Source organism: Heptranchias perlo, chromosome 12, assembly GCF_035084215.1.
Source record: "Heptranchias perlo isolate sHepPer1 chromosome 12, sHepPer1.hap1, whole genome shotgun sequence".
NCBI classification, from domain to species: domain Eukaryota; kingdom Metazoa; phylum Chordata; class Chondrichthyes; order Hexanchiformes; family Hexanchidae; genus Heptranchias; species Heptranchias perlo.
In genome coordinates, this window is record NC_090336.1 from 896346 (window position 1) to 908841 (window position 12496).

General features: G+C 48.7%; 1 protein-coding gene across 5 annotated transcripts in view; it reads left to right on the top strand.

Annotated features, from left to right (window-relative positions):
* LOC137327804 (SITS-binding protein-like) overlaps window positions 1-12496 on the top strand; it is a 199672-nt gene that overhangs the window by 176793 nt on the left and 10383 nt on the right. For 4 of the 5 annotated variants that reach the window (XM_067993617.1, XM_067993618.1, XM_067993615.1 and 1 more), the window contains exons 8-9: window positions 2123-2244; window positions 9856-10035. In XM_067993617.1, coding sequence (XP_067849718.1) covers window positions 2123-2244; window positions 9856-10035 — 302 coding nt within the window. The remainder of the gene's footprint in view (window positions 1-2122; window positions 2245-9855; window positions 10036-12496) is intronic. The other variant, XM_067993620.1, reaches the window with a different exon arrangement.

Here is a 12496-nt window from a genome sequence, read left to right on the forward strand (position 1 = left end):
CCCTCTGTCTCACTGACCACTCCTGGTAATCCCTTACCACCACCTTCTCCCTCACTGACCACTCCTGGTAATCCCTTAACACCACCCTCTGCCTCACTGACCACTCCTGGTAATCCCTTACCACCACCCTCTGTCTCACTGACCACTCCTGGTAATCCCTTACCACCACCCGCTCCCTCACTGATCACTCCTGGTAATCCCTTACCACCACCCTCTGCCTCACTGACCGCTCCTGGTAATCCCTTACCACCACCCTGTTCCTCATTGACCACTGCTGGTAATCCCTTACCACCACCCTCTGTCTCACTGCTCACTCCTGGTAATCCCTTACCACCACCCTCTGTCTCACTGCTCACTCCTGGTAATCCCTTACCACCACCCTCTGTCTCACTGCTCACTCCTGGTAATCCCTTACCACCACCCTCTTCCTCACTGACCACTGCTGGTAATCCCTTACCACCACCCTCTCCCTCACTGACCACTCCTGGTAATCCCTTACCACCACCCTCTCCCTCACTGACCGCTCCTGGTAATCCCTTACCACCACCCTCTCTCTCACTGACCGCTCCTGGTAATCCCTTACCACCACCCTCTGTCTCACTGACCACTCCTGGTAATCACTTACCACCACCCTCTCCCTCACTGACCACTCCTGGTAATCCCTTACCACCTCCCTCTCCCTCACTGACCACTCCTGGTAATCCCTTATCACCACCCTCTGTCTCACTGACCACTCCTGGTAATCCCTTACCACCACCCTCTGTCTCACTGACCACTCCTGGTAATCCCTTACCACCACCCTCTGTCTCACTGCTCACTCCTGGTAATCCCTTACCACCACCCTCTTCCTCACTGACCACTGCTGGTAATCCCTTACCACCACCCTCTCCCTCACTGACCACTCCTGGTAATCCCTGACCACCACCCTCTCCCTCACTGACCGCTCCTGGTAATCCCTTACCACCACCCTCTCCCTCACTGACCGCTCCTGGTAATCCCTTACCACCACCCTCTGTCTCACTGACCACTCCTGGTAATCCCTTACCACCACCCTCTCCCTCACTGACCGCTCCTGGTAATCCCTTACCACCTCCCTCTCCCTCATTGACCACTCCTGGTAATCCCTTACCACCACCCTCTGTCTCACTGCTCACTCCTGGTAATCCCTTACCACCACCCTCTTCCTCACTGACCACTGCTGGTAATCCCTTACCACCACCCTCTCCCTCACTGACCACTCCTGGTAATCCCTTACCACCACCCTCTCGCTCACTGACCGCTCCTGGTAATCCCTTACCACCACCCTCTCCCTCACTGACCACTCCTGGTAATCCCTTACCACCACCCTCTCCCTCACTGACCACTCCTGGTAATCCATTACCACCACCCTCTCCCTCACTGACCGCTCCTGGTAATCCCTTACCACCACCCTCTGTCTCACTGACTACTCCTGGTAATCCCTTACCACCACCCTCTCCCTCACTGACCGCTCCTGGTAATCCCTTACCACCACCCTCTCCCTCACTGACCGCTCCTGGTAATCCCTTACCACCACCCTCTCCCTCATTGACCACTCCTGGTAATCCCTTACCACCTCCCTCTCTCTCCACTGCTCCCCAGTTTTGTTATCTTCAAATTGACGAAGCTCGAGATTAGTTTAACATACAAGAGGCCCAATCACGGACGCGAGCTCACTTCAAGTAGCTCCCCCTCTCCTCAGATCTGACACTGCACCTCTCACCAGTTCTCTGGAGGTCGGCTGGATCTTGTGTGAACCGTATTCCAGGACCCGTTGGAGAGAAGGGATGAATACGTCAGTTTCAGTAGTTTTCGGTGGGAAAGATTGGGTGATACCTGAACCCAAGTGCAATTGAGATTGTGAGGCACAGATCCACACTTGCTGTCGTGTGTGCCAGCAGAGAGGTGAGCCTTCATTGGGCACCTGTCAGGCAGCTCAGGGCCCAGTCCTGAAATGCTGATCGACTATGGGAGGGACCAGCATCAGAGCAAATCCGAATCCCTCACTTACTCCCAAAGTGCTTTAGTAATGAGCACCAGCTGTTCCTTGGTTCCAAGGGAAAACTGTTGACTGACCTTTGCTCTGTGGCCTTTGATCTTTCAGGAGGCTCACTAACGAACGGGTACCTGGCAGACGAGGAGCTGTTTATCCGCTGGCTGCAGGTTGTGACCTTCTTACCCGTGATGTCGTTCAGCACTCCACCGTGGGCCTTCGGGGAGAGTTGGGTATGTGGGGAGGCCCACTGAGGGCACACTGAGAGATGCGCCCCCACATTACCTGCTGCTCTGTGTTAATCCTTACACGAAAGGGCCGAGCTCCTGACAAGGACGCTCAAGGGGCTAAAATGACCCGCTCCTTTTCCCATGTTTCGCACCTGAGCCCCCTACACATTACGGTTCATGGGGACATAATAGTACTGACTCATACTGACACGGAGGTTCCAAACAGCCCCGATCTGGAGGGCCTGGATAGTACCGCCAGCTGTTTTAGGGCCTTGGTGGTATAGCCAGCAGTTTTAGGGCCTGGATGGTAGACACAGATATTTTAGGGCATGAACGGTTGCTCGAAAGCTGGCTGTACATGCCTGAGAATCTCTTATTCTATATATAAACCACCCACACCTCTCGATTAGATTCCAGCCCGTAACTCACTCCCGGGTATCTGTTATTCCAGATATAAAGAACCCGAACCCCTCGATTAGATTCCAGCCCGTAACTCACTCCCGGGTATCTGTTATTCTATATATAAACCCCCGAACCCCTCGATTAGATTCCAGTCTGTAACTCACTCCCGGGTATCTGTAATTCTATATATAAACCCCCCGAACCCCTCGATTAGATTCCAGCCTGTAACTCACTCCCGGGTATCTGTAATTCTATATATAAACCCCCCGAACCCATCGATTAGATTCCAGCCTGTAACTCACTCCCGGGTATCTGTTATTCTATATATAAACCACCCGAACCCCTCGATTAGATTCCAGCCCGTAACTCACTCCCGGGTATCTGTTATTCTATATATAAACCCCCCGAACCCCTCGATTAGATTCCAGCCCGTAACTCACTCCCGGGTATCTGTTATTCTATATATAAACCCCCCGAACCCCTCGATTAGATTCCAGCCTGTAACTCACTCCCGGGTATCTGTTATTCTATATATAAACCCCCCGAACCCCTCGATTAGATTCCAGTCTGTGACTCCCTCCCGGGTATCTGTTATTCTATATATAAACCCCCCGAACCCCTCGATTAGATTCCAGTCTGTAACTCACTCCCGGGTATCTGTTATTCTATATATAAACCCCCCGAACCCCTCGATTAGATTCCAGTCTGTAACTCACTCCCGGGTATCTGTAATTCTATATATAAACCCCCCGAACCCATCGATTAGATTCCAGCCTGTAACTCACTCCCGGGTATCTGTTATTCTATATATAAACCCCCCGAACCCCTCGATTAGATTCCAGCCCGTAACTCACTCCCGGGTATCTGTTATTCTATATATAAACCCCCCGAACCCCTCGATTAGATTCCAGCCTGTAACTCACTCCCGGGTATCTGTTATTCTATATATAAACCCCCCGAACCCCTCGATTAGATACCAGCCTGTAACTCACTCCCGGGTATCTGTTATTCTATATATAAACCCCCCGAACCCCTCGATTAGATTCCAGCCTGTAATTCACTCCCGGGTATCTGTTATTCTATATATAAACCCCCCGAACCCATCGATTAGATTCCAGCCTGTAACTCACTCCCGGGTATCTGTTATTCTATATATAAACCAGCCGAACCCCTCGATTAGATTCCAGCCTGTAACTCACTCCCGGGTATCTGTTATTCTATATATAAACCAGCCGAACCCCTCGATTAGATTCCAGCGTGTAACTCACTCCCGGGTATCTGTTATTCTATATATAAACCACCCGAACCCCTCGATTAGATTCCAGCCTGTAACTCACTCCCGGGTATCTGTTATTCTATATATAAACCCCCCGAACCCCTCGATTAGATTCCAGCCTGTAACTCACTCCCGGGTATCTGTTATTCCAGATATAAAGAACCCGAACCCCTCGATTAGATTCCAGCCTGTAACTCACTCCCGGGTATCTGTTATTCTATATATAAACCCCCCGAACACCTCGATTAGATTCCAGCCTGTAACTCACTCCCGGGTATCTGTTATTCTATATATAAACCCCCCGAACCCCTCGATTAGATTCCAGCCTGTAACTCACTCCCGGGTATCTGTTATTCTATATATAAACCCCCCGAACCCCTCGATTAGATTCCAGCCTGTAACTCACTCCCGGGTATCTGTTATTCTATATATAAACCCCCCGAACCCCTCGATTAGATTCCAGCCTGTAACTCACTCCCGGGTATCTGTTATTCTATATATAAACCCCCCCGAACCCCTCGATTAGATTCCAGTCTGTAACTCAATCCTGGGTATCTGTTATTCTATATATAAACCCCCCCGAACCCCTCGATTAGATTCCAGTCTGTAACTCAATCCTGGGTATCTGTTATTCTATATATAAACCCCCCCGAACCCCTCGATTAGATTCCAGCCTGTAACTCACTCCCGGGTATCTGTTATTCTATATATAAAGCCCCCGAACCCCTCGATTAGATTCCAGCCTGTAACTCACTCCCGGGTATCTGTTATTCTATATATAAACCCCCCCAAACCCCTCGATTAGATTCCAGCCTGTAACTCACTCCTGGGTATCTGTTATTCTATATATAAACCCCCCGAACCCCTCGATTAGATTCCAGCCTGTAACTCACTCCCGGGTATCTGTTAATCTATATATAAACCACCCGAACCCATCGATTAGATTCCAGCCTGTAACTCACTCCCGGGTATCTGTTAATCTATATATAAACCACCCGAACCCATCGATTAGATTCCAGCCTGTAACTCACTCCCGGGTATCTGTTATTCTATATATAAACCCCCCGAACCCCTCGATTAGATTCCAGCCTGTAACTCACTCCCGGGTACCTGTTATTCTATATATAAACCCCCCCGAACCCCTCGATTAGATTCCAGCCTGTAACTCACTCCTGGGTATCTGTTATTCTATATATAAACCCCCCCGAACCCCTCGATTAGATTCCAGCCTGTAACTCACTCCCGGGTATCTGTTAATCTATATATAAACCACCCGAACCCCTCGATTAGATTCCAGCCTGTAACTCACTCCCGGGTATCTGTTATTCTATATATAAACCCCCCGAACCCCTCGATTAGATTCCAGCCTGTAACTCACTCCCGGGTATCTGTTATTCTATATATAAACCCCCCGAACCCCTCGATTAGATTCCAGCCTGTAACTCACTCCCGGGTATCTGTTATTCTATATATAAACCCCCCGAACCCCTCGATTAGATTCCAGCCTGTAACTCACTCCCGGGTATCTGTTATTCTATATATAAACCCCCCGAACCCCTTGATTAGATTCCAGCCTGTAACTCACTCCCGGGTATCTGTTATTCTATATATAAACCCCCCCGAACCCCTCGATTAGATTCCAGCCTGTAACTCACTCCCGGGTATCTGTTATTCGATATATAAACCACCTGAACCCCTCGATTAGATTCCAGCCTGTAACTCACTCCCGGGTATCTGTTATTCTATATATAAACCCCCCGAACCCCTCGATTAGATTCCAGTCTGTAACTCACTCCCGGGTATCTGTTATTCGATATATAAACCACCTGAACCCCTCGATTAGATTCCAGCCTGTAACTCACTCCCGGGTATCTGTTATTCTATATATAAACCCCCCGAACCCCTCGATTAGATTCCAGCCTGTAACTCACTCCCGGGTATCTGTTATTCTATATATAAACCACCTGAACCCCTCGATTAGATTCCAGCCTGTAACTCACTCCCGGGTATCTGTTATTCTATATATAAACCCCCCGAACCCCTCGATTAGATTCCAGCCTGTAACTCACTCCCGGGTATCTGTTATTCTATATATAAACCACCTGAACCCCTCGATTAGATTCCAGCCTGTAACTCACTCCCGGGTATCTGTTATTCTATATATAAACCCCCCGAACCCCTCGATTAGATTCCAGCCTGTAACTCACTCCCGGGTATCTGTTATTCTATATATAAACCCCCCCGAACCCCTCGATTAGATTCCAGTCTGTAACTCACTCCCGGGTATCTGTTATTCTATATATAAACCCCCCGAACCCCTCGATTAGATTCCAGTCTGTAACTCACTCCTGGGTATCTGTTATTCTATATATAAACCCCCCCGAACCCCTCGATTAGATTCCAGTCTGTAACTCACTCCTGGGTATCTGTTATTCTATATATAAACCCCCTGAACCCCTCGATTAGATTCCAGCCTGTAACTCACTCCTGGGTATCTGTTATTCTATATATAAACCCCCAGAACCCCTCGATTAGATTCCAGCCTGTAACTCACTCCCGGGTATCTGTTATTCTATATATAAACCCCCCGAACCCCTCGATTAGATTCCAGCCTGTAACTCACTCCTGGGTATCTGTTATTCTATATATAAACCCCCCGAACCCCTCGATTAGATTCCAGCCTGTAACTCACTCCTGGGTATCTGTTATTCTATATATAAACCCCCCCGAACCCCTCGATTAGATTCCAGCCTGTAACTCACTCCCGGGTATCTGTTATTCTATATATAAACCCCCCGAACCCCTCGATTAGATTCCAGTCTGTAACTCACTCCCGGGTATCTGTTATTCTATATATAAACCCCCCGAACCCCTCGATTAGATTCCAGCCTGTAACTCACTCCCGGGTATCTGTTATTCTATATATAAACCCCCCGAACCCCTCGATTAGATTCCAGCCTGTAACTCACTCCCGGGTATCTGTTATTCTATATATAAACCCCCCCGAACCCCTCGATTAGATTCCAGCCTGTAACTCACTCCCGGGTATCTGTTATTCGATATATAAACCACCTGAACCCCTCGATTAGATTCCAGCCTGTAACTCACTCCCGGGTATCTGTTATTCTATATATAAACCCCCCGAACCCTTCGATTAGATTCCAGTCTGTAACTCACTCCCGGGTATCTGTTATTCGATATATAAACCACCTGAACCCCTCGATTAGATTCCAGCCTGTAACTCACTCCCGGGTATCTGTTATTCTATATATAAACCCCCCGAACCCCTCGATTAGATTCCAGCCTGTAACTCACTCCCGGGTATCTGTTATTCTATATATAAACCACCTGAACCCCTCGATTAGATTCCAGCCTGTAACTCACTCCCGGGTATCTGTTATTCTATATATAAACCCCCCGAACCCCTCGATTAGATTCCAGCCTGTAACTCACTCCCGGGTATCTGTTATTCTATATATAAACCCCCCCGAACCCCTCGATTAGATTCCAGCCTGTAACTCACTCCCGGGTATCTGTTACTCTATATATAAACCCCCCGAACCCCTCGATTAGATTCCAGCCTGTAACTCACTCCCGGGTATCTGTTATTCTATATATAAACCCCCCCGAACCCCTCGATTAGATTCCAGTCTGTAACTCACTCCCGGGTATCTGTTATTCTATATATAAACCCCCCGAACCCCTCGATTAGATTCCAGCCTGTAACTCACTCCCGGGTATCTGTTATTCTATATATAAACCACCCGAACCCATCGATTAGATTCCAGTCTGTAACTCACTCCTGGGTATCTGTTATTCTATATATAAACCCCCCCGAACCCCTCGATTAGATTCCAGTCTGTAACTCACTCCTGGGTATCTGTTATTCTATATATAAACCACCCGAACCCCTCGATTAGATTCCAGTCTGTAACTCACTCCCGGGTATCTGTTATTCTATATATAAACCACCCGAACCCCTCGATTAGATTCCAGTCTATGACTCACTCCCGGGTATCTGTTATTATATATATAAACCCCCCGAACCCCTCGATTAGATTCCAGCCTGTAACTCACTCCCGGGTATCTGTTATTCTATATATAAACCACCTGAACCCCTCGATTAGATTCCAGCCTGTAACTCACTCCCGGGTATCTGTTATTCTATATATAAACCCCCCGAACCCCTCGATTAGATTCCAGCCTGTAACTCACTCCCGGGTATCTGTTATTCTATATATAAACCCCCCCGAACCCCTCGATTAGATTCCAGTCTGTAACTCACTCCCGGGTATCTGTTATTCTATATATAAACCCCCCCGAATCCCTCGATTAGATTCCAGCCTGTAACTCACTCCCGGGTATCTGTTATTCTATATATAAACCCCCCGAACCCCTCGATTAGATTCCAGCCTGTAACTCACTCCCGGGTATCTGTTATTCTATATATAAACCCCCCCGAACCCCTCGATTAGATTCCAGTCTGTAACTCACTCCCGGGTATCTGTTATTCTATATATAAACCCCCCCGAACCCCTCGATTAGATTCCAGCCTGTAACTCACTCCCGGGTATCTGTTATTCTATATATAAACCCCCCGAACCCCTCGATTAGATTCCAGCCTGTAACTCACTCCCGGGTATCTGTTATTCTATATATAAACCCCCCCGAACCCCTCGATTAGATTCCAGTCTGTAACTCACTCCCGGGTATCTGTTATTCTATATATAAACCCCCCGAACCCCTCGATTAGATTCCAGCCTGTAACTCACTCCCGGGTATCTGTTATTCTATATATAAACCACCCGAACCCATCGATTAGATTCCAGTCTGTAACTCACTCCTGGGTATCTGTTATTCTATATATAAACCCCCCCGAACCCCTCGATTAGATTCCAGTCTGTAACTCACTCCTGGGTATCTGTTATTCTATATATAAACCACCCGAACCCCTCGATTAGATTCCAGTCTGTAACTCACTCCCGGGTATCTGTTATTCTATATATAAACCACCCGAACCCCTCGATTAGATTCCAGTCTGTGACTCACTCCCGGGTATCTGTTATTATATATATAAACCCCCCGAACCCCTCGATTAGATTCCAGCCTGTAACTCACTCCCGGGTATCTGTTATTCTATATATAAACCACCTGAACCCCTCGATTAGATTCCAGCCTGTAACTCACTCCCGGGTATCTGTTATTCTATATATAAACCCCCCGAACCCCTCGATTAGATTCCAGCCTGTAACTCACTCCCGGGTATCTGTTATTCTATATATAAACCCCCCCGAACCCCTCGATTAGATTCCAGTCTGTAACTCACTCCCGGGTATCTGTTATTCTATATATAAACCCCCCGAACCCCTCGATTAGATTCCAGCCTGTAACTCACTCCCGGGTATCTGTTATTCTATATATAAACCACCCGAACCCATCGATTAGATTCCAGTCTGTAACTCACTCCTGGGTATCTGTTATTCCATATATAAACCCCCCCGAACCCCTCGATTAGATTCCAGTCTGTAACTCACTCCTGGGTATCTGTTATTCTATATATAAACCACCCGAACCCCTCGATTAGATTCCAGTCTGTGACTCACTCCCGGGTATCTGTTATTATATATATAAACCCCCCGAACCCCTCGATTAGATTCCAGCCTGTAACTCACTCCTGGGTATCTGTTATTCTATATATAAACCCCCCGAACCCCTCGATTAGATTCCAGCCTGTAACTCACTCCCGGGTATCTGTTATTCTATATATAAACCCCCCCGAACCCCTCGATTAGATTCCAGCCTGTAACTCACTCCCGGGTATCTGTTATTCTATATATAAACCACCATTGAGGTTGAAGGCAGCACTGCCCTTGTCCTGTTGGGATGTTGTGTGGTGGGTTCTGATGATCTGTCACCAATGGCGGTCTCTGTTTCAGATTGTGAATGTGACCCGTTCATACATACACAGACACCAGACCTTTGTCGTGCCCCTGCTGGTGAAGCTTGCTGCGGAGTGGGCCTCCCTCCGCCATCCCGTGTTTCGTCCGCTGTGGTGGGACAGTCCAAGTGACCCAAGAACATTTACCATTGATGACGAGTTTCTGATTGGTGAGGAGGTATGAGCAGTTTTTTCTGCGAGAACGTTGGTTTTCCAGAGACCAGCTGGTGGGTTCTGGGGTACAGTTTGTGTCTTTTCTCTGCCGATTGGTCTTTGCTTGTCCTGCCTTCTCAAGAGAGACACAGGAATATAAAATCGTTACACACTGTGGGATATAAATTGGTCTTGGACCATCGCGAATCGTCAGCTTGTTTTACATTGACTTCAGGCGAGTGTAAGCTGGTCTGCGGGTTCACTATCGGCCTGGACCCTTTTATAGCCCACAGTCTGTAAAAACACTTAAATCAGCTGACTTTAGTTTTTCAATTTTTAAAAATTCTTTATTGTATAATGAAATGTGTACACCACATATATATCATGGAAGGGCAGGTTCCAAGCCACTTTACAGGAACGTAATCAGGCAAAACTTGACACCAAGCCAGAGGGGTGACGAAAAGCCTGGTCAAAGATGTAGGTTATAAGGAATGTCTTAAAGGAGGAGAGAGAGGTCGAGAGGCGGAGAGTTATAGGGAGGGAATTCCAGAGCTGAGGGCCTCGGCAGCTGAAGGCACAGCCGCCAATGGTGGAGCGATTAAAATTGGGAATGTGCAAGAGGTCAGAATTGGAGGAGCGCAGAGATCTCGGAGGGTTGTAGGGCTGGAGGAGGTTACAGAGATCTCGGAGGGTTGTAGGGCTGGAGGAGGTTACAGAGATCTCGGAGGGTTGTAGGGCTGGAGGAGGTTACAGAGATCTCGGAGGGTTGTACGGCTGGAGAAGGTTACAGAGATCTCGGAGGGTTGTAGGGCTGGAGGAGGTTACAGAGATCTCGGAGGGTTGTAGGGCTGGAGGAGGTTACAGAGATCTCGGAGGGTTGTCGGGCTGGAGGAGGTTACAGAGATCTCGGAGGGTCGTAGGGCCGGAGGAGGTTACAGAGATCTCGGAGGGTTGTAGGGCTGGAGGAGGTTACAGAGATCTCGGAGGGTTGTAGGGCTGGAGGAGGTTACAGAGATCTCGGAGGGTTGTAGGGCTGGAGGAGGTTACAGAGATCTTGGAGGGTTGTAGGGCTGGAGGAGGTTACAGAGATCTCGGAGGATTGTAGGGCTGGAGGAGGTTACAGAGATCTCGGAGGGTTGTAGGGCTGGAGGAGGTTACAGAGATCAGGAGGGGTGAGGCCATGGAGGGATTTGAAAACAAAGATGAGAATTTTAAAATTGAGACGTTCCCGGACTGGGAGCCAATATAGGTCAGCGAGCACAGGGGGTGATGGGTGAACGGGACTTGATGCGAGTTAAGATACGGGCAGCAGAGTTTTGGACGAGCTGAAGGTTATGGAGGGTGGAAGATGGGAGGCCGTCCAGGAGAGCATTGGAATTGTCCAGTCTGGAGCTAACAAAGGCATGGATGAGGGTTTCATCAAAAATGAGCTGAGGCAGGGGTGGAGAGGGTTGATGTTCTGGAGGTCAAAGTAGGCGGTCTTAGTGATGGAGCAGATATGTGGTCGGAAATTCATCTCAGGGTCAAATAGGATGGCAAGGTTGCGAACAGAGTTTGCGGTGGGGACTGAAGACAGTGGCTTCAGTCTTCCCAATGTTTAACTGGAGGAAATTTTTGCTCATCCAATCGGACAAGCCATGTGACAAATCAGAGACAGTGGCGGGGTCGAGGGAGGTGGTGGTGAGGTAGAGCTGGGTGTCGTCAGTGTACATGTGGAACCTGACGTGTTTTCGGATGATGTCGCCGAGGGGCAGCATGTAGATGAGAAATAGGAGGGGGCCAAGGATAGATCCTCGGGGGACTCCAGAGGTAACGGTGCAGGAGTGGGAAGAGAAGCCATTGCAGGTGATTCTCTGACTATGACGGGATTGATAAGACTGGAACCAGGCGAGGGCAGTCCCACCCAGCTGGACGATGGAGGAGAGGTGTTGGAGGAGGATGGTGTGGTCAACCGTGTCAAAGGCTGCAGACAGGTGGAGAAGGATGAGGAGGGAGAGTTCACCACGGTCACTGTCACATGGGATGTCATTTGTGACTTTGATAAGGGCCGTTTCAGGACTGTGGCAGGGACGGAAACCTGATTGGAGAGATTCAAACATGGAGTTGGGGGAAAGATGGGCACGGATTTGGGGGGCAACAAAACGTTCAAGGAGTTTGGAGAGGAAAGGGAGATCAGAGATGGGGTGGTAGTTTGTAAGAAGTCAAGGTTGATTTTTTGAGGAGGGAGGTGATGATGGCAGATTTTGAAGGAGAGGGGGACAGGACCTGAGGTAACAACGTCAGCTATCATGGGGGCCGCGAAGGGAAGTTGGGTGGTCAGCAGTTTGGTACGAATAAGGTTGAGGGAGCTGGAGATGGGGCTCATGGTAAAGATGAGCTCGGAGAGGGCCACTCTGTGGTGAAGTGAGTGATTCTGTCCCACTGTGTGAGGAAGTGAGTGATTCTGTCCACTGTGTGGGGAAGTGAGTGATTCTGTCCCACTGTGT